This window comes from Hibiscus syriacus, unplaced genomic scaffold (assembly GCF_006381635.1).
Source record: "Hibiscus syriacus cultivar Baekdansim isolate YM2019G1 unplaced genomic scaffold, ASM638163v2 tig00110450_pilon, whole genome shotgun sequence".
Taxonomy (NCBI): Eukaryota; Viridiplantae; Streptophyta; class Magnoliopsida; order Malvales; family Malvaceae; genus Hibiscus; species Hibiscus syriacus.
Window position 1 is genome coordinate 6,997,515 of NW_024062743.1, and position 20,620 is coordinate 7,018,134.

A 20,620-nucleotide genomic window follows, 5' to 3' on the forward strand; every position below is an offset into this window, starting at 1 on the left:
AAAATAGATGAGAATGAGTTTAGAGGGAAACCAAATGACAAGTCAAATAACCAGCATGTCATGTCAGCAGTTAAGACACTACGTCAGTTTTCTGTCACCCACAACAATGGCTATTAATGGTGAGTGACCGATTTGTTACAAATCGATGACATTAGTGACTAATTTGTTACTTTTAAAATTTCACTAGGATAAATAAAAATTTACTAAAACATTAGTGACTAAGGGTGAGCATTCGATCGAGTCGAGTCAAAAAATTTTGAGTTATTCGAGTTGACGAGTCATATTTTACAACTCGAACTTAACTTGAAATTTTTTCGAACTGAGTTATTCGAGTTTATGTACTAATTTTATTATAATTATTTATAGTATTATGACAATAATTTATTCCAATTTTTTTGACTTGATCTAACCATAATATAAATATGTATATCATATTATATTGTTATTTAATATATCAAATACAATATAACATTATAAAATATCATAATATTATATTCATATTATATTCGAGTTTTCCTCCCCTATTATGACCATTTATGTAATTTATCCTTACCAATAAAATTGGCTCTTCGTTTAAAACAGTACCGTGGATTCCGCACGAAGTCGAGCCCAAGTAAAAAGGTCAAAAGGGAAAATAAATACTCTTGAGTCTGATCAGTACCGTCGGATCAAAACTATAATTAAACCTGTAGGGCCACTTTCATTGAAGTTATTTATTAATTTCTCCAAAACTCATCCCGTGAAGCCTGGTCACGTGGCTTTTGTCCTCTGTTCCACAATCGCAGATCTTTGTACGTGGAGACAGCAACTGAAAACATATCACTGTATTTATTTTTTTAAAAATATATAATCATTTATATATAATATTTATTAATTAATTAATTCGAATCGAATATTACAGAGATAATTATGATATTCTCAATCAAATTTATGTCATTTGTATTCATTAAGATTTAAAATTTTAATCTTATTTAAAAAAATTAGTATTTCATTCTATTAAACTAATTAATTGTTAATTTTATTCTTTTATGGAGTATGTAAAAAAGTTAAAATTATTAAATTTACTTTAAATAATTAATTACTGTATCTTTGTTAAAGATTCCATTTCACTGAAAAATATTTAATTCGACTTTGCTTAGCGCCTGAGTTATGCCAACTGCCTCCTACGTCAGCACCACTCATATAAAGTCGAGCCCCACTTATTAAACCTCTACCGCTCATCAATATCCGATTGTGACGGAAAATTTTGCTATTGACCGTGTAGAGCCGTCGGATTAAAAGTGTCCATCACAGTTAATGAAGCTAACCTGTACCTGTATCACCTCGTCTCCTTCACGAGTCGACTTGACAAAGAAAACAATAAGGGTAATCTACACAAATAGTCTTCGACTATAGGATACTGATCTTTTAAGTCCTCAACTATTAACAATTATAAAATAATCCTTGAGATTTTTGTTGAGTTACCTGATTATTAAAAGTTAAAAAATGATTACCAATTATTAAAAGTTATAAAATGATCACCGACTATTTATTTATTCCAAGCTCACCCTTTTTAGTTAAGAAATGACGATCGTTTGAGTTGGTCTTTAACATGTTGACTATGATATGATAAATCTGATCCCAAAATTACTTGAACTATATTTTATAGATTGAATCTCAGTTTATATTATGCTTTGAGTTAGTGTTTAAAATATTATGTTATCGAGTTAGTGATTGAAAGTAACGACAGTACCAATGGACATCATTAAAATACTATTTTTATCATATCCTAATCAGAAGATTAACGTCTAACTCAGACAATCATCAATTTTTAACGAAAAAAGATAAGTTTGAAATACATGAATAATTAGGTGACTATTTCATAATTTCTAATAGTTGGTGGACTCAAAAAAATAATATTTTATAATCAGGAGTCCATTTGGTGTATTTTACCCAAGAAAAAGTTATAAAATCCTTGACTGTTATTTTTCGATGCAGGCAGCATCTCTCACTCACTCGATCAGTCGTTCACTAAAAAGGAGAAAAAAGAAAGATAAGAGAGAATGTGAAAATGAACCAATAGCGTAATAAGTGAAAAGCAAAGCAAGGAAGAAGATATTTGAGAGCTTAAGCTAAGCTAAGATGCTAAGATTGACTCTCTTATGGCTTCCTGTTTTCCTTTTCTTTTTCTCTTCGTCTTCAGCACGGCCTGGTTAGATTCCACTACAACTATGCTATTACTGTTTTAGACTTTTCTTCTTTGGATGTTTCTGGTTGCTTCGAGATTCGGTTAGGTTTTTTTTTAAGTGGTAGATTAGTTGCAGTTTGATTGAGCTTGTTAGAAACCAGTCTTAAGTATAATAATTCAGTTTATGGTTCGTTTCCTTCTTTGATGGTTTGTTCCTTTGCCTTATTTCTGAATTGTGATTTATGTTTCATGCTCATGTTAATGAGTTGTGAGGATTAGTCAAAACTAACGGAGTGAATGTGCCTTTTTTTTTTTGAAATTTTAAGTTAACTGTGTCTAGGTCAAAGAATCTAGGTGTTTGGTTGGCTTCGATCCTGTTTGGATGTGAGGAAATGTAGGAAAATGATCGAAAGTTTTTTTTTTTTAATTTTTGTGGTATGCCATGCGACTTGAAGTGAATAAAGAATTTAAGCAACACATTAATTTATTAAGCAAAGAAAGATAGCGATTCTTTCAAGGCCTAACGGGGAAAGGTGTGAATAATCTATGGATTGGTTATCGATTTTGTAAGCATATGTGGTCATCTGCTCCATGTCACTTCCATTCATTTTTGTTTATAGAATGTTAAGTTGGTAAAATGAAAGCACAAGGCAATGGAACTTTGTCTTGTCAAATAAGAAAACAAGAAAGACTAAGGTGGAAATTGTAAGCGGTCTACCCTATTGTATATGCTTAATGCATTGCCTATTTGTTAGGTTTTGGTATCATTTTTTTTCTTGTAATTATTTTTTTTTTCATTTAATTATGTAACAGTTTTTTCCTATTTGGTTAGTTTTTGGTACTAAACCTGGTCAATTTTTTTTTCTCACTATAGCACCTTATGCTATGCGCATAAGCTGTGGAGCTCGTATAAATGTCCGAACCCCACCAACCTATACACGTTGGTATAAAGATTTTGCATATACCGGGGGAATTCCAGCTAATGCAACGCAACCAAGTTTCATCACTCCTCATCTAAAAACACTTAGGTATTTCCCTCTATCTGAAGGTCCAGAAAATTGCTATATAATTAATAGAGTACCAAAGGGGCACTATTCTGTGAGGATCTTCTTTGGGTTAGTTGAACATGACATTGACAACGAGCCTCTATTTGAAGTATCTGTTGAAGGCACCATAATTCATTCACTGAAATCAGGTTGGACCAGCCATGATGAACAGGTGTTTGCTGAAGCCCTTGTGTTTCTCTTGGATAATACAGTATCTATTTGCTTTCACAGTACTGGTCATGGAGACCCATCAATTATTTCTATTGAAATTCTTCAAATTGATGATAAAGCATACTATTATGGACCAGAATGGGGTAAAGGTATAATCCTGAAAACAACTTCAAGAGTGACTTGTGGCACAGCAAAGCCAAAATTTGATGAAGATTATAGTGGGGATCACTGGGGTGGAGATAGATTTTGGCACCCCATCAGAACTTTTGGAAAAAATGCTGATGAACCGCGATCTACTGAAGGTAGCATTAAACAAGCTTCAGTTGCACCAAACTTCTATCCAGAAGCTCTTTACCAAAGTGCAATTGTTAGTACCAATAGTCAGCCTGATTTAACTTATACAATGGATGTGGATCCCAATAAGAACTACTCTATATGGTTACACTTCGCGGAGATTGATGCTTCCATCACCGGTGCAGGGCAAAGGGTGTTTGATGTCCTGATAAATGGTGAAACTGAATTTGAAAATATAGATGTTGTGGACATGAGTGGTGATCGCTATACTGCACTTGTACTTAACAAAACAGTTGCTCTTAGTGGGAGGACTCTGACAATAACTCTTCACCCTAAAAAGGGTCATGTCATCCTTAATGCGATTGAAGTCTTTCAAATTATAGTTGCTGAGTCCAAAACTTCAGCAGAAGAAGGTATTATGTTATGCTATTACTTATTAGTTTTGCTTCTATGACTTCTGCTGTCTGTTTATGCTGTGTATGGGAGGACCCATGGGAATTGTTTTTTACTGCCTATGAACAGGATTTTTTCTTGTAGACAGTAGATATTTGCTAACTTGTTAAAAATTCCTGGTTCTAGTTAGGGCGTTACAGGCATTGAAGAAAGCACTGGGGCTTCCTAATCGTTTTGGGTGGAATGGAGACCCATGTGTTCCTACCGAGCATCCATGGAGTGGAGCTGATTGTCATTTTGATAAATCTGGCAGAAAGTGGTTCATTGATGGCCTGTACTTCCTTGATCTTTTTGTCTTATATTTGAGTTTTGCTTTTTCTACCCTACTATTATCATCTCTTTAGTTCAATTTTATTGTGTTGATTTCATGATTTATGTAGTGGAAACTGATATCTATGCTGGTATGCTATGGCCTCCTTTACATATTTTGTTTTAGTAAAGCAATGTTAAAAGGAGAATTCTAACATAGATGATTCGTATTACTGGTGAACTTCTTCCACTTTAAGGGAGCTTTAAGTCATAGATTGTTTTGGTATTCTCATTATCCCGTAGTACATTTTACACTTTCAAGTTGTAGCCAATATCATTCTGCTTTGTTTGTCATATTAGAAGTACGAAGTCAATGTCTGCATTTTACAAGCCTGGAGACATACACTCCCAACAGCCTGTTAGAATTCTCAACCACTTGTTTACTCCAATTTGCTATTGAGTGAATCTTATCTGTTAAGAATTCTTTTAGTTTCCTGAAAGATTGTCGTATGTACTCCAATTTACTAGTTAATGAATCTTGTCCACTTCATTTGTATTCGTTACCAGCATTGCCTTAAGGATATGAGAAGCAAGTAAAAGTCAAATCTGCTTCTATTCATATGCTTTCTCTACTTTACTCTTTCGATTTGAGTTTCCCTAATAGGCCCAAATTTCTGCACTTCATTCATTCACACATCACCTGTTACTCCTAACTCCTAAGATTCTAATTATTCCAGAGGCATGAAAAACTAGATGCATGTTAGTTTTCAGAAAGAAACCACGTAACTTTTCCTTGCCCTGGTGCTGTGGTGCACAAGTTTAAATATAGCAAGCGTTTCCTAGAATATAAATGCATATTTATAAACCTAGAGTGTACATGTTTTTAAATTCCTAATTTCAACCTTATGATGAGATTCCTACAAAGCTTAAGATAAAGTGCCTTCATCAGTTATATTGGTAATGTAATAAGTAATTGCCTTTTGTTTCTGCATGATCAGTGGTCTTGACAATCAAGGTCTAAGGGGTTTTTTGCCTAATGAAATATCCAAACTACATCACCTGAAGAGCTTGTAAGTGCAAATTGTTTCTCCATCACTTCCATTATAGTTGCTTCTATTTGGTTTATAGGGCATGAATCATTTATCCAAGGACAGGTTTCTGTTCCGGACTCATCAGCTTGTTATATTGCATGATAATATAGTGCCATTGACATAAAAGATAGAGCCTATTTTTCTTTATTTGCTTTCACAAACTATTGCAATAGTTGTACTTATTTAATTTTACACAAGATGACTTCCCCGTAATCATTTCTCATCTTTATGGTGTATTTGGCTTCTACAGAAACTTGAGTGGAAACACAATTCATGGAGCCATTCCATCTTCACTTGGAACAGTCATTAGCTTAGAAATATTGTAAGCACGGCATAATTTCTTGTCCTTGAAGATACTTGCGATTGTATAACTTCTACATTCAAAGTTTTATGAAATAATATTCTTTTTATACAGTTAGGAACCTCACCATCATATTCTTTTTACACGTCCATTTGTCTGTTATAGGTTTTTTTAAAGTGTTTGTTCCCTTTCATTTTTAAAGATGAACACATTATAGTGTTGGGATGACATTCTGCAAGGAAACAAAAGTTTTTTCTATCAGAAATGTCACTTCCCAAATGTTTCTGTGCTATTGATTGAAAGACCATGCATCCATCGAGTTGCATTCTTGTTTCAAAAGCCATCATGCTTGGAAGGACATTAAATTCTGGATGCATAATATTTTCTTTCTTCTCTCAAAGGGATAATTTGAGTTTGTAGTCTAATATATGGATTATGAAAAAGCCCATGATCTTTCAGTTAATTTATATATTTTCTTAAACAATATCCATCTTATTGATATAAATGTATCGATATATACTGCAGGGATCTCTCCTACAATTTCCTTAACAGATCAATTCCTGAAAGCCTAGGAAAGTTGACTGCATTGCGTAGATTGTAAGTTTTTGACCTGTTGACTAACTCTGGAAATATACAGCAAGATTTTGATTTAAGTTCTCATTTTCAGGAATCTTAATGGTAACTCTCTGTCTGGAAGGGTTCCAACTGCACTCGGAGGAAGGCTTTTGAATGGTGCTAGCTTCAAGTATGTTTCAACTTCTAAGAATCTCATTAGTATGGTCTGGAAGTTCTATCTATGAGGAATGAACTTGCCAGATGATAATGATAACGAAAGAAATGCAAATACAAGATTAAAATGAAAACATGCTGTTTCACACAGCACGTCTATTAATGCAAGTTCTATATCATATACTTACTATAATTACATGCAGTTTTACTGATAATCCTGGTCTTTGCGGCATACCTGGACTACCTAAATGTGGACCCCACCTCTCTGTTGGTGCTAAGATTGGCATTGCCTTTGGCATATTTATGTCTCTCTTACTTCTTGTTCTCTGTTCATGGTGTTGGTGGAAACGGCGGCAGAATATCCTTCGAACACAACAAATTGCAGGTTAGTACTTCAGGATAAATCTCATGACGAAGTTTTTTTGGCGAATAACAGTTTTGAATGTTAAAATTGTTTGGTTTTAATCCTTTGGGACTGGTATAAACATGAGACACCCATCCTATGGTAGTTGATTAAAATCTACAAAGTTGCTCACTTTAACCCAAAAAATATAGGATGACAGTAACATTTAATCAAACTTTCCACTAGCAACATTTAAATCCAGGTCGATAAACAATACGTTGTTCAATTGAAGAATTATCACGTGAGGTTTATTCTTGACTATGACAAGAATAAGTTGGAACCCAGTTAGAGATTTTGGAATCCCTGTTTGACAGATCGGAATGTAGTCTCGCTGATAAATCTGATTTCGGTGAGGAAGAAAACCCTTTCATGATGCTGGGTGGATTGTAGGAACCATTGGTGCATGCCCTTGAATTAAACGTGGAAAGTGAAAATGATATATTACGTATATGCTGTTCAAGGAGAGTCCCTGATTGTTCTTAATGTGTTGATAACATCTGAGGGTGAAGACGAGTTCAGTGTTGTGTTAGATGCACTCAGCCGACAATCTTCCTAACAAAGGAATTAGAAGTTGAACACTAGAAAACTAAGATTATAAAGACCTCTAATTTATTTCTATTAGCTTGAGAAAATAATAATAATATTGGCAGTAAAGCTTGCAACTTATTTGTAACAGACTTTTCTTGCAAGTAAAGGTCTATGCAATTAATGTTTTATTCTAGCCATAGATTTTGACCCAGTAAACTAGTAACCCTAAGCTTAGATTTAAACATTGATTGGGATATATGTCATAAATCATAATATTAAAAATCCATTTGTTGTTTTTCGTCTGTCTGCATAATTATATTTCATTCTCTTCAGCTGCAAGAAGTGCTCCCTATGCAAAATCAAGGACCCAATCATCGCATGATATTCAGATGTCGAGGTGTCCTAGTCGTGGGCGGACAGCGGCTGAGAATGGACCAAGCTTGCTGTCTTGATCGATCAGTTTCCCATCTTTTCGTCATGGAAAATGAATTGCAGAACTACTGTGTTGATCTTAGCTCATGTTGCTCTGCATGATCTCCCTTTCCTGGGGAAATCTTGACCGGTGAACCAGTAAAATCCGATAGAATCACATCCATAAGGTAAGATAACCTCGAAGAATGACACAAATACAGGAAAAATGAATTGTATTGTACATTAATTGTTTGAACCCTTTTCCAATCAGTTTTGTTAAAAAGAGATATTGTAACTAGTTGAAGAAGCATCTAAGAAGTACGTGCAAAGTCATTATTGTTTCCACCAATCTTCTTTGTGGTGAATCCAGAAAGGAAAACTGATGTCTACTGCCTTCTCATCCTCGTTATATGACGGTTTTACTTTTTATTTTCTTTTAAAAATATATCACGATATAAAAAATATGAGTCCTCATTGATTATTTATAATTATATATGATCCAATATTTAACAGTTACTTTTTTATAATTTTTTTTAAAAACCTTCTTTTCTAGAAAAGATATTTATTCCATTTTATTTTTACCACATATTTAAACTTGGTAACTAATTACGAGTTATTTTAATAGAAAAAATTGTGAATTTATAATTACTTTAATTATAAAATGTATAATATATATTATTTAACAGATTTAATATTTTCAAAATTGTTAATATCATCATTCATTTATGTTGGGATTATGAAGAGGCTCAAATAGACAACTGAAAGAATACAAAGGGGTTTAATTGACAATATTTTGATAAGGGAGTAAGGAGAGCAAAAGGATACAGAAATAACGCACAATGATTTAAAGTGGTTCGACTTATCAAACAAGTCTACATCTACTACCTTAGCTCCTCACTAAGGATTTGTTCTTTCTTTTTCAATGATAAAGAGATAACATTTACACTCCCTATTTTTTTCTCTTGGCTAAGATAGAACCAAAACACTTTATAAAGTATAAAAAAGAAGTAAACAAAATAAACCTCTACAAGGTAGGGTGTTTACAAATTGAAAGCTCACAAGAACAAAAATATTTACAAGATAATTGAAATAAAGAGTGAAAAGTTCTTCTTTTGTGTTTGATTGCTTGGATATATGTTCTAACCCTTTTTCAAGTATCTTCAACTTGTATTTATGTGTTGAAATGTTGTTGTGGCCGTTTCTAGCCGTTGGAGGTGGTTTGGAGCTATTGGGGATCAATTTTTGTGCAAAATAAAGTTACCCAGACCAAGGGGTATCGGTACTCCTAAAGGGAGTATCGGTACTACCTTTGTTAATATTTAAATTAACTAGCCGTTTATAGTCGTTGGGACCTTATGGTATCGATACTATGCTTATGGTATCGATACTACTATACAAAGTAGTATTGGTACCTCTTTGGGTATCGGTACCATTTTTACATTATGGAATTTGAGAAATGCTGGTAGTATCGGTACTACCTAGTGAATATCGATACTTCCCTTACCTTTGGTATTGATATCATATGAACAGTATCGGTACTTGCTCAATTGGTATCGATACTGTAAGAACAATATTGTTACTACTTGTTCAGAAAACGTTTTGTGCTCAATTCCAAGTTTTAAGGACTTTGAATTATTTTTGAAAACTTTGAAAAACTTTGAATAAATTCAATTCAAGTCCAAAAATATTTTTCCTTAAATTGTTATATCAAAATATAGTTAAAAACTCTCCCCCTTTTTAATATAACAAAACATTTAAAAAATTGTTTTTGGCAAAACTTCTCCTTACTAAAATGTTTAATGAAAAAGATATCAATTGTTGGAAAATATGCGAAAATGTTCAGCTCCCCCTTTTCATTAAGAAATTGAATTTTTCAAACCCATACTTATCCCCCTTTTTGTTAAATAAAAAAGAATTCAACTTTAAAGTTCAAACATAACTTTGGAGAGTAAGTGGTAAATTTGACATTAAAAGCATTTGAAAAATCAAAACTCCCCCTCAAAACGTGCATTCCAAACAAAATTAGCTTTAAAATCTTGATACTTAAACAAAATTGAAATTCAACAAAGAGTAAAAAGAAATATTAGTAACACATGAAATTCAATATATATCCAAGTCTAAAATACTTTATGCAATATCAATTATTGAAAATAAGTATATATGCATAAAGTTTTCAAAAATGTCATGCATTTGAAGAATTTGATATCAATTGTTAGAGAGATATCTTTAACATTTAAAACACAAGCATAAATATTTAAATGTAGGTCAAAAATTTAAAGTTTGTAAAATCAAAGCATTTGAAAAGTTGATATCAATTGTTAGAGAGATATCATTTGCATTGAAAATAAATTTTGACCAAAATTGACTATGATGAACTAAAATTTATGAAAAATCATTAAAACTTTAAAATGTCCATCATAAAACTTTTTCAACATACATGAGATGGAAAACATCAAATCATTTAAAATAAAAAACTCATGCATGATTAACTCAAAATGAGCAACCAAATAACCAAAATAAAAAACATTAAGCTTAGAGGTTACCCATTCATTTTTAAGTCTGGCCAGAGTATCTCAATTCCTTCATCTTCATCACCATTGCTCCCACACACCTACAAGAGACATTTATTTGGATTTTGGTATCCAAATTGCTTTGGATCCTTGGATGTTAGTTTTAATGCCCCTTGTTCCCTTAGGAACCCATACTTGTCTAATTTTAAAAGATTTTATTTTCTTTATTGGACAAGTATGTTCCAAATGACCATAAAAATTATTTTTCTCAAGCTTAACTTTTAAATCAAAATTTTCTTTTTCTAAATCACTGATTTTGACTTTTGAAAGCTTTAAACCATTTTTCAAAATTTTATTTTGATTTTCAAAATCAACTTTTGCTTTCAAAACCAAATAATTTTCAATTTTGAGTTTTGAGATTAATTTCTTATATTTGGAATTCATGGTCTCAAATTCCAAATACAACTCATTATAAGTATCTTGTAACTCATCAAAAGAATGTGAATTTAAATCATTATAGTTATAAGATACCATTGAATCTCTTTCGATGGCCATGAGGCATAAGTTGGCTACTTCTTCATCATCATTGGAGTCATCTTCATCACTCCAACCTGCCACAAATGCCTTCTTCTTAGATGACCCTTTTTTCTTTAGGAGGGGACATTCATACTTGACATGCCCTGTAACATCCCAAACTACGGGTTAGTGACTAAATTGTAAAACTTCAGAATGTGGTGATTAAAGTAGGATATTTGAATAGTTCAATGATTTATTCGAAAGTATTTCCTGAAAATTATTAATAATTATCAAAGGAATTAAAGGGTAAAATGGTCATTTAATATGAAAGATTTTTATTTCCTTACAATATAAGGAAACCACGTGTAAGGGATGGAAACAAAGCCAGAGTCATCTTCTTCTTCTTTGTTCTTCCATACGAGAGAGCCACAACAAAGGTGAGTTTTCTATTTTGTTGATTATTTGTTGAATTAAAGGCTGAGTTTTGATCATTAGATGATAACTAAGCTTAAGGAAAGCTTAAGTTGTCTTATAATCAAAAGATGAAGAAGTTATAAGAGATTAAAGAAAATGGGTTTTTATATGAAATTATGGAAAAGAGTTGATAAGTTGAATTTGAAGTTAAATTTGACTTATCATCAACCTAATTAAAGAATATGAAGTATTAGAATTTGATTTAGAACATATTGAAATTTGAGTATGATTTTTGAATTCTAGGAAGAGAGGTGGATTTTAAAGTTAAGGATGTATTGAATGAGTATTAATGAGTTTAAGTATGAGTAGATGAGTAAAGTATATGTAAAGGAGTGAAATAGGAAGTGTTTGAGCAGAAATGAGGTGATTTGCGTGCTCAAAATATAATTTCTGGTCATAGGGTATCGATACCATATGAAGGGGTATTGATACCTCCTCTTGAATGAAAAATTACAAAATGTCAGTATGGTATCGATACCATAAAGGGGGGTATCGATGCCCCCCTGAAGATGAAAATTTCCAGAATGTAGGTAGGGTATCTATACCATAGGCAGGGTATCAATATCTCAGTTAGGGATGTATCGATACCTACTTTATACAAGAAATGAGATTGGTCTTTCCTTTAGTGTAAAAATTGGAAGATTAAAGTATACAATTGGATTATTGATATGTATAAATGTATTACTATGTAGATATAGAACGTAATTTCGTTCCGAAACAAACGAAAGATTAGGATCGAGTAAAGCAAGCAAGGCTAAGGTGAGTGCATTTTATAGTTAAAGTGTATAGAGATAAGACTTGTGATAAGTCTATCTCTGATAGTTGAATTCATGTTTCCATTTTCATGTACATTTATATATATATTATTGTTATAGTGATTTCATGCATAATTCATTATGCTTTAATATGATATTAAGTGAACGAATGCCATTACCAGAGAAACAATCCAGGTATGTGAATAATGGAAATGATTATATGTGTTACATGAAAAGTGATGAAAAGATATGAAATTAGAAATGTATTCATATTTAAGCCCATGTTATATGATATGAGAGCTATAGGTATAGTTGGCATGCCAAAAGTCGAGGGTTTATAGTGGTCATTTGGGACATATCCAGTGGTCCTTCGGGATGTATCCAGTGGTACTTCGGGACGTAGTGGTCCTTCAGGACAAATATTTACTGCCCCTAGTTGGAATTTATCGAGCTGTGGTGACAGCATTAGTGCACAACCTCAATGTACTCACGTACCTCTGTTCTCAATAATATACATGGGCAATTGAAAGATAAATTAAAGTGAAAGTGACACAAGAAGGTAAGTTTCATATGTGCATGACATGATTATATATGTCATAGTGAAATATATACATGCATATTGAAATGTCATGATCAAATGGTAAGAATGCATATTCATGAATCTATTGTTACATGTTTATATATTGCCTCACTAAGTCTATGACTTAGCGTGTAAGTGATTTACACGTAGGTACCAAGAAACAAGAAGAGCAGTAATAGAAGTGGAAATGACAACATCACTACTAAAAGATCATATCAAAAGTAATTGACAAAGTAGGTATTTTGGTTGTGTATATAGTGTTGGCATGTAAAAAGTTGTTAATTAAAAATGCTCTGATCGATTTTGTATTTTGTGATATCATTTATGTAAATTAACGTATTTTGTTTTAATGAAAGTTTAAAATTTCCCTGTTTTTCTTTAAGTGTCAAAGTTTGAAAAGTCAATGTGATACCTCAGACTCATATTCGGGTCGGATACAGGTTAGGGGCGTTACATGCCCCTTTCTTTAACAATTGAAGCACAATGAAGGACCCTTATTCTTGGTTGATTCATGTTTCACTTCCTTGGAAGACATGAATCTCTTGAACTTTTGGAAGAGCTTGGTCGTCTCTTCTTCTTCATCATCGTCTTCATCCACATCTTCACTTGAATCTTCATAGCTCTCATTGAAGGACTTTAAGGCAATGTATCCTCCTCATCCTTCTTGTTTTTCTTCTCTTCATCTTCATATTCTTCCTTTACCATCAACTCATTGGTGAGTAGAGAACCAATTAGCTCGTCAAGAGTGAGAGACTTTAAGTCTCTAGCTTCGATAATTTTCGTCTTCTTGGATTACCAAGACTTTGAAAAGAGAATATATCATCTTCCTCACAAGCTTTTTATTGGAGATTACTTCTCCAAATCCCTTAAGACCATTGACAATCATGGTAAATCTATCCGTCATAGCTTTGATGTCTTCATCGGGTTTCATCTTGAAGTTCTCATAGCTATGGTTGAGAAGACTTATCTTTGTTTCCCTCACTTCATCGAATCCTTCATGAGTGACTTGGAGCTTATTCCATATCTCCTTGGCACAGGAACAAGAGGAGACTCTTTTATATTCATCCGAGCCTAATGAAAAAATGAGGATGTGCATAGCCTTGGCATTGAGGTGGAACTTCTTCTTCTCTCCATCACTCCAATCGTCCATCTCACCGGTTGGAATGGTGTATCCTTTAATAATCGAATTTCAAGCTCCTAGATCATTGGCTTGAATGAAGAGCATCATCATATTCTTCCAATAAGCATAATTTGCTCCATTGAAGTACGGTGGCTTGTTGACCGGTTGTGAATCTTCAATGTAGTAGGCACCGTATGTTGAAGCCATTTCTTTTTCGGTTTCTTTGGGAATTGGTAGAGCTTCTTCTAGGAACGTCTCAAGGTGGTTAAACCTTCTAAAGAGTTAGAATCTGATACCAATTGTTGGGATTATGAAGAGGCTCAAATAGACAACCGAAAGAATACAAATGGGTTTAATTGAAAATATTTTGATAAGGGGAGTAAAGAGAGAAAAGGGATATATAAATAAGGCACAATGATTTAAAGTGGTTCGACTTATCAAACAAGTTTACATCCACTACCTTAGCTCCTCACTAAGGATTTTCTAATAAATTCACTAATTTGTTATTTCTTTTTCAATGATAAAGAGATAACCTTTACACTCCCTATCTTTTTCACTTTGCTAAGATAGAACCAAAACCCTTTACAAAGGATAAAAATAAGTAAACAAAATAAACCTCTACAAGGTAGGGTGTTTACAAATTGAAAGCTCACAAGAACAAAATATTTACAAGAGAATTGAAATAAAGAGTGAAAAACTCTTCTCTTGTGTTTGATTGCTTGGATAGGTGTTCTAACCCTTCTTCAAGTGTCCTCAACTTGTATTTATGTGTTGGAATGTTATTGTGGTCGTTTCTAGCCGTTGGAGGTGGTTTGGAGTCGTTGGGGATCAATTTTCATGCAAAATAAAGTTGTCCAGACCAAGGGGTATCGGTACTCCTAAAGGGAGTATCGGTACTACCTTTGTTAATATTTAAATAACTAGCCGTTTATAGCCGTTGGGGCCTTATGGTATCGATACTACTATACAGAGTAGTATCGGTACCCCTTTGGGTATCGATATCATTTTTGCATTCTTGAATTTGAGCAATGCTGGTAGTATCGGTACTACCTAGTGAGTATCGATACTTCTCTTACCTTTGGTATCGGTACCATATGAATAATATCATTACTTGTTCAATTAGTATCGATACTGTAAGAACAGTATTGGTAGTAGTTGTTCAGAAAGCGTTTTGTGCTCAATTCCAAGTTTTAAGGACTTTGAATTATTTTTGAAAACTTTGAAAAACTTTGAATAAATTCAATTCAAGTCCAAAAACATTTTACCTTAAATTGTTATATCAAAATATAGCTCAACAATTTAGCTTTTAGGATTTTTTTGGGAAAAATAAATAAACCATACCTTAGTAAGTAATGAGGTTTCCCCATTTAGTGTTTCAATAAAAGAACATTGTCTGATTATTTTTTAAAATACAAAAACAAATAATCTTTCATACGTAAATAATGAAACAATAAGGGTAAGTTGGGTTGACCAAAATATCATTACGAAAAAATTTATTTTGAAATTATATTTTCTGTTCCCCTAAAAGATCATTATTAGGTGATTTAATACTAAAATAAGTACTAAAACATTATCTCGAAATACGATTTCATGCTTAAAAAAAATTTCGTTAAAAATAGATGCTTAACGTTTTTTCCGTTACATATTTAGGTGTTCGTCGTTATATTTTTTAATTTTTAATAATAAAAACATTATTTTTCAATCCCCTTGTCATCCCTTTCCCTCCCGTCGCCCCAGATCTGACGCTAAATGATCACCATCAGTCATTTTTGTTCTAAGCACGAAGAGAAACACAACGGTGGTGGTCATGTAACGTACATACGACTATAGCCGTCGAAATAAAAGAATCTTTAAAATTTTATAAGCGTGGCACTTGTCAGATAACAGTCAAATTTAACGGCTGTTACGGTCCAAGCATCTAAAAATGTAACGTTGGAAGCATTATACACATGTTTTTAAATAAAAATTCTTTAGGCACCAAATTATATTTTAAAGTATAGTTTAGACACTTATTTTTGTATTAAGTCTTATTAGGTAATAACTTATTACCAACAATAATAATTTTTGGTTAAAATGATAAGAATGTCAGTACCTCCAAATTATAAGGTATTATACAATTTTTTAACTTTAGATAAGAATACCTTTGAAATAATGAATTCTTTTTATATTGATCTTTGATCCTTCTCCATTCTCATTCTTTGTGTTTTACTCAAAATTATAAACATAATAATAATATTATACAAAGAGTTTAATTTAATAATATATTAATAAATTTTAGTAGATAAAATTATTTTATATTTTAAATATTTAATAAATTAATCATTTATATTTTTATGAGGTGAAAATATGACATTATTGTAAAGTGTAATTATTTAAAATAATATCCAACGAGTTGGTTTATAATAATTCATGAAGGAAATTATCATATTTCCGCAAGTCAATTAGATGCGAAATCTAAAAATTTACTTTTTTCATAGTTGCACAAGGGGTTTTGTTTTTTGTTGTAAGCCCTCCTTTTTCCTTTTTTTTAAGGAATTGCTTAGTCGTCTAGTAACAAGTAAGAGTAGTCGATAGTATTAGATATAGATAAAAAAAAGAACAAAGAATAAAAAAAAAATTCTACTAATCAATATTTGTGAGGTGGCCTTTCTTGTATTCTTGTATTAGATCCAAAGGGTTTTTCTTGACCTAACTACAAAGTAATTTTATACATTGAAAAGTAATATCTTTGTCCACTTGAGACCATAACATTATTTTTTATATTATATTATATTTTATATAAAAAATATTATACTTATGAAAATTATTAAAAAATATATAATTTTGACATGTTAATTATATTAATTATATGTTAGATATACTTTTTCTCAAAAGTTAGATAGTGTAACAATTAAAAAATTGCTATAGATTTTCATTCAAATCTTTATAATCGAGTAAAATATGCATAAAGTAATATGATATTCCTTCAATCAAACAATATAATTTTATATTCCTGCTAAACAAACTAAAAAATGTAATATAACATTCCTAAGATAATACATTATTTCAGTAATTTTATTCTCAAAGATAATCTTACATTATGTTAATCAAACTATCCCTGAAAATGCAAAAGTTACTTAAGAAAATAATATAGTTGAAAATATCTTAAAAAAATAAAAGTAAAATACACAATTAGTCTTCCGATTATTGAGTGTTGCTTGGTTTAGTCACTAAATTATTAAAAGTTATAAAATGATCTTTCAACTATAAGACGTTATTTTGTTGAGTCACTCGACTATTAAAGATTACAAGATGGTTACCTAACTGTTTATACGTTTCAAACTCGCCATTTTCTGTTGAAAATTTAAAAACCGTCTAAACTGGATGTTAGCATGCTGACTGGGATGTGATAAAATTGTATTGGATAATTTTAATGATGTCTATCGGCAACGCTGCTATTTTTGAGTATTGGTTCGATAACATAATATTTCAAGCACTAACGAGATATAATGTAAGATTATTTAAAACTACATTAGATAATTTATTTGTTGAGAGTCTGAAATGATGATTTCGATCCCAGAATTAAAATTGATTTGAAGTCCAGATATAGCGTAATGTATGTTTTTCGAGAATAAAAGTACAATTATGGAACAACAAACAGAAACCGATGGAGGAAGATCGGAGTCGCTTTGAACACCGTTAAACGCCGCGTGAAAATCGAATGTCATCTGTTGAAATTGCAGTCCTTTGACCACAACAGGTCGGAGAAATGCATTGAAGTAAAAAGCCGGCGGGCTCGCAATGACTCACATACTGCTACTACTAAGTCTGAGAATGCTAGCAACCGGTGAAACTCGCCGGAAAGGAAACCTAACAGTGGAAGATCCGTACCTGGTTAGTGATTTGTGTCCATGGAAACATAACGGTGGAAGATCCATATCCGTATCCAAAAAAGAAAGTGGCTGTACTTTTCAAAAAAATCAACGTGACTCTTATTTTTTTTTTCATTTAATGTAGTCATTGAATTCAGAAAAATGATCTAATATAGTCTTTTGATCAACGAGTTTTGTCGTTAACAGTTATGATGCTGATGTAACACTTCACGATGCTAATATGACGAATCATGGTGCTAACGTGATCGTCCACATTGGTTGGTGATGTGGCTGGTGACGTGACAGATACACTAAATTATTTTTTTCAAATTCGAGCGTTAAATTGATTTTTTTAGAAGTTAAAGGGATTATTTCATTTTTTAAGAGTAAACGATGAATATATTGACATGACAGTTAATAAAATTAGTATAATTAGACATTTGATCTTTAATATTTATATATTCTATCAATTTGATTATAAATATGATTTAATTTAATAAATTTAATCTACCAATTAAATAGTGACACATGTCATTAATGGTTGCATCATTTGATTAGAAAAATCAAACAGCAAATAATGAGCAAAACAACAAAGGAAATAATGGAATCGAACCTGGGTTGCTAAGAAAGTTATGCACACACCAAGCCACTGCGCATCTCATGAGAAATGAACACAGGACTTAATCAGAAATAAACCACAAAAATAAGCCTTACATTTAAGTAATAGATAGGTAGATTTTTTTTTATATATCAAACACTTGTTTCTACAATATTAAAAGGAAAATTAAATTTAAGATTTATATAGTTTTAAAATAAATTTTATGTATTTTAAAAGAAAAATTATATATAATTTTAAATTGAATCTTTTTTAATTTAATTAATGATTTTTCTTTTAAAATATATTAAATTAAAAATCATTAATTAAATTAAATAGTTTGATTAAATTTAAATATATATATATATATATTAAATTTAATATATATAAATTTATATATAATTTCAAAATAGTTTGATTAAATTTAAATTTGTATATATTAAATTTAAATTTATATATAAAAATATTTTAAATTTTATATATAATTTTTAAAATAAAATATATATTATGTTTAATATATATAAATTTAAATTTAAGCAAACTATTTAATTTAATTAATGATTTTTAATTTAATATATTTTAAAAGAAAAGTCATAATTAAATTAGAAAAAGATTCAATTTAAAATTATATATAACTTTTCTTTTTAAATATACAAAATTTATAATTAAATTTATTTTAAAAATATATAAATCTTAAATTTAATTTTTCTTTTAATATTGCACAAACAAGTGTTTGATATATATAAAAAATCTACCTATCTATTACTTAAATGTAAGTCTTATTTTAGTAGTTTAGTTCTCATCAAGTGTCTAAGTTTGTTTGATAGATTGTAATTGATTTTTTAAAAAATAATTTACGTAAAATGGATTACCTGAAAATTATTTTACGTAAAATGAATTACATGAAAACCGTTTTACATAAAATTAATTACCTAAAACTGTTTTATGTAAAATAAATTATATTTTCTAAAAAATAGTTTTTGAAAAATATTTTATGGTGTTTTGATGATTTTTTGTAAATCATTTTCACTTCATTGTTTGATACACTATAATTAATTTTATAGAAAATGATTTTACACAAAATGAATAAATTTTGATTCGGTTAATATTTTAAAAAATCGATTTGATTAACTATTAAAGAAAAAAGGTTCAGTTAATTTGGTTGGTAACTCAATTCAATATGTAAACGAATTAACCTTTTGAACATTCTTAATTTAGTTATTAGTATTTTATTAATATAATACTAAATTATTAAACATTATATATTATTATAATAGTATTAAATATTTTATTAAAATGATACTAAAATATTAAATTAATATTAAATAAAAAATATATTTTTTGAGTGCTTCTACTATGAAGTGAAAAGTCAGGAAAATATTTTATGAAAAATCAGATGGTAAAATATTTTGCAGAAAAAAAAAGGAACTAAGAAAATGAACTACATTAAAAAAATCAATTACCACTATCAAACACTAGAAAATATTTTTCTAAAACAAATTATAGCTATCAAACACCGAAAACATTTTTGGAAAATGTTTTCCAACTATCAGACACAGGTAAATGAAGAAAACATTTTCTAGCTATCAAACACACCCGAAGTTCAATTCTCACCATAGGGAATTCTTCTTTCTGGAATTAATGAACATATAAAATATTGTGTAAACCTACTCACAAACATGAGCTTGGCGAAATGGTTTGGGGGCGTGCGCACCCATCCCAGTGACCTAGGTTCGGCTCCTCCCATTCATTATGTCAATTTGCCCCTTATTTATTGTTTGATTTTCTTTTCATCAGGTTGGAAGATTTAGCTAGTGGATTAAATTGATAAAATATATAAATATTAAAAATAAATATATAATTACACAGATTTAACTAATAGATTAAATTGATAGAATATATAAATATTAAAAAATAAATAAATAATTATGCTAATTTATTAATTGTCACGTTAACATTTCCTTATAAAATTAAAAGTGTTAAATGATATAATTTATTTTAAATAAAATAGAGAAAAACGTGTCCCGAAAAAGAAACAGTACCGTTATTCAGTTTTTTTCCTACAATTTGTTTTGTGGGGGCCACAGTTGACAGTTAGTCTTCTCAATGATCCTTCCCGCCAACACTAATTATGAATCAATTAATTAATTATACGCCTCAAAAATAGCAAATTTTAATTGTAATCCTAAAAAAGAGAAGTGAAAAAATTAGGGGGAAAAAGTAAAACAGAACACAGCTTGTGGGTAGCTGGTGGGGCCCTCAAGCTCCAGCTAATAAAAAATTAAAAAAAGAAAGAAAGAAAATCTCTGGAAAATTTCGCAAGAAAAATAAAAATTAAAAAATTCGAACCTCCATTGATGAGAAACAGAGCAATGG

At 30.8% G+C, this 20,620-nt stretch overlaps 1 protein-coding gene across 2 annotated transcripts; it reads left to right on the plus strand.

The window, feature by feature from the left end:
• The first annotated feature begins 1,990 nt into the window (after nt 1-1,990).
• On the plus strand, nt 1,991-8,186 carry LOC120126014 (receptor-like protein 4). 2 transcript variants are annotated; one of them, XM_039144316.1, is made up of 9 exons: nt 1,991-2,191; nt 3,042-4,091; nt 4,258-4,405; nt 5,379-5,450; nt 5,722-5,793; nt 6,298-6,369; nt 6,440-6,517; nt 6,705-6,886; nt 7,766-8,186. In XM_039144316.1, the coding sequence occupies exons 1-9, from the start codon at nt 2,122-2,124 to the stop codon at nt 7,882-7,884; spliced, it is 1,863 nt and encodes a 620-aa protein (XP_039000247.1). In that variant the 5' UTR covers nt 1,991-2,121; the 3' UTR covers nt 7,885-8,186. The 2 variants fall into 2 exon arrangements, with proteins under 2 accessions (XP_039000247.1, XP_039000248.1); XM_039144317.1 differs by lacking the exon at nt 5,379-5,450.
• Nucleotides 8,187-20,620: the final 12,434 nt, after the last annotated feature.

Bases quoted from the DNA above. Each gene is read 5' to 3' on its own strand.
- LOC120126014 (XM_039144316.1), top strand. From the start codon at position 2,122: ATGCTAAGATTGACTCTCTTATGGCTTCCTGTTTTCCTTTTCTTTTTC. The intron at 5,794-6,297 runs GTAAGCACGGCA...TATATACTGCAG, and splicing joins GTCATTAGCTTAGAAATATT to GGATCTCTCCTACAATTTCC. The intron at 6,887-7,765 runs GTTAGTACTTCA...CATTCTCTTCAG, and splicing joins TCGAACACAACAAATTGCAG to CTGCAAGAAGTGCTCCCTAT.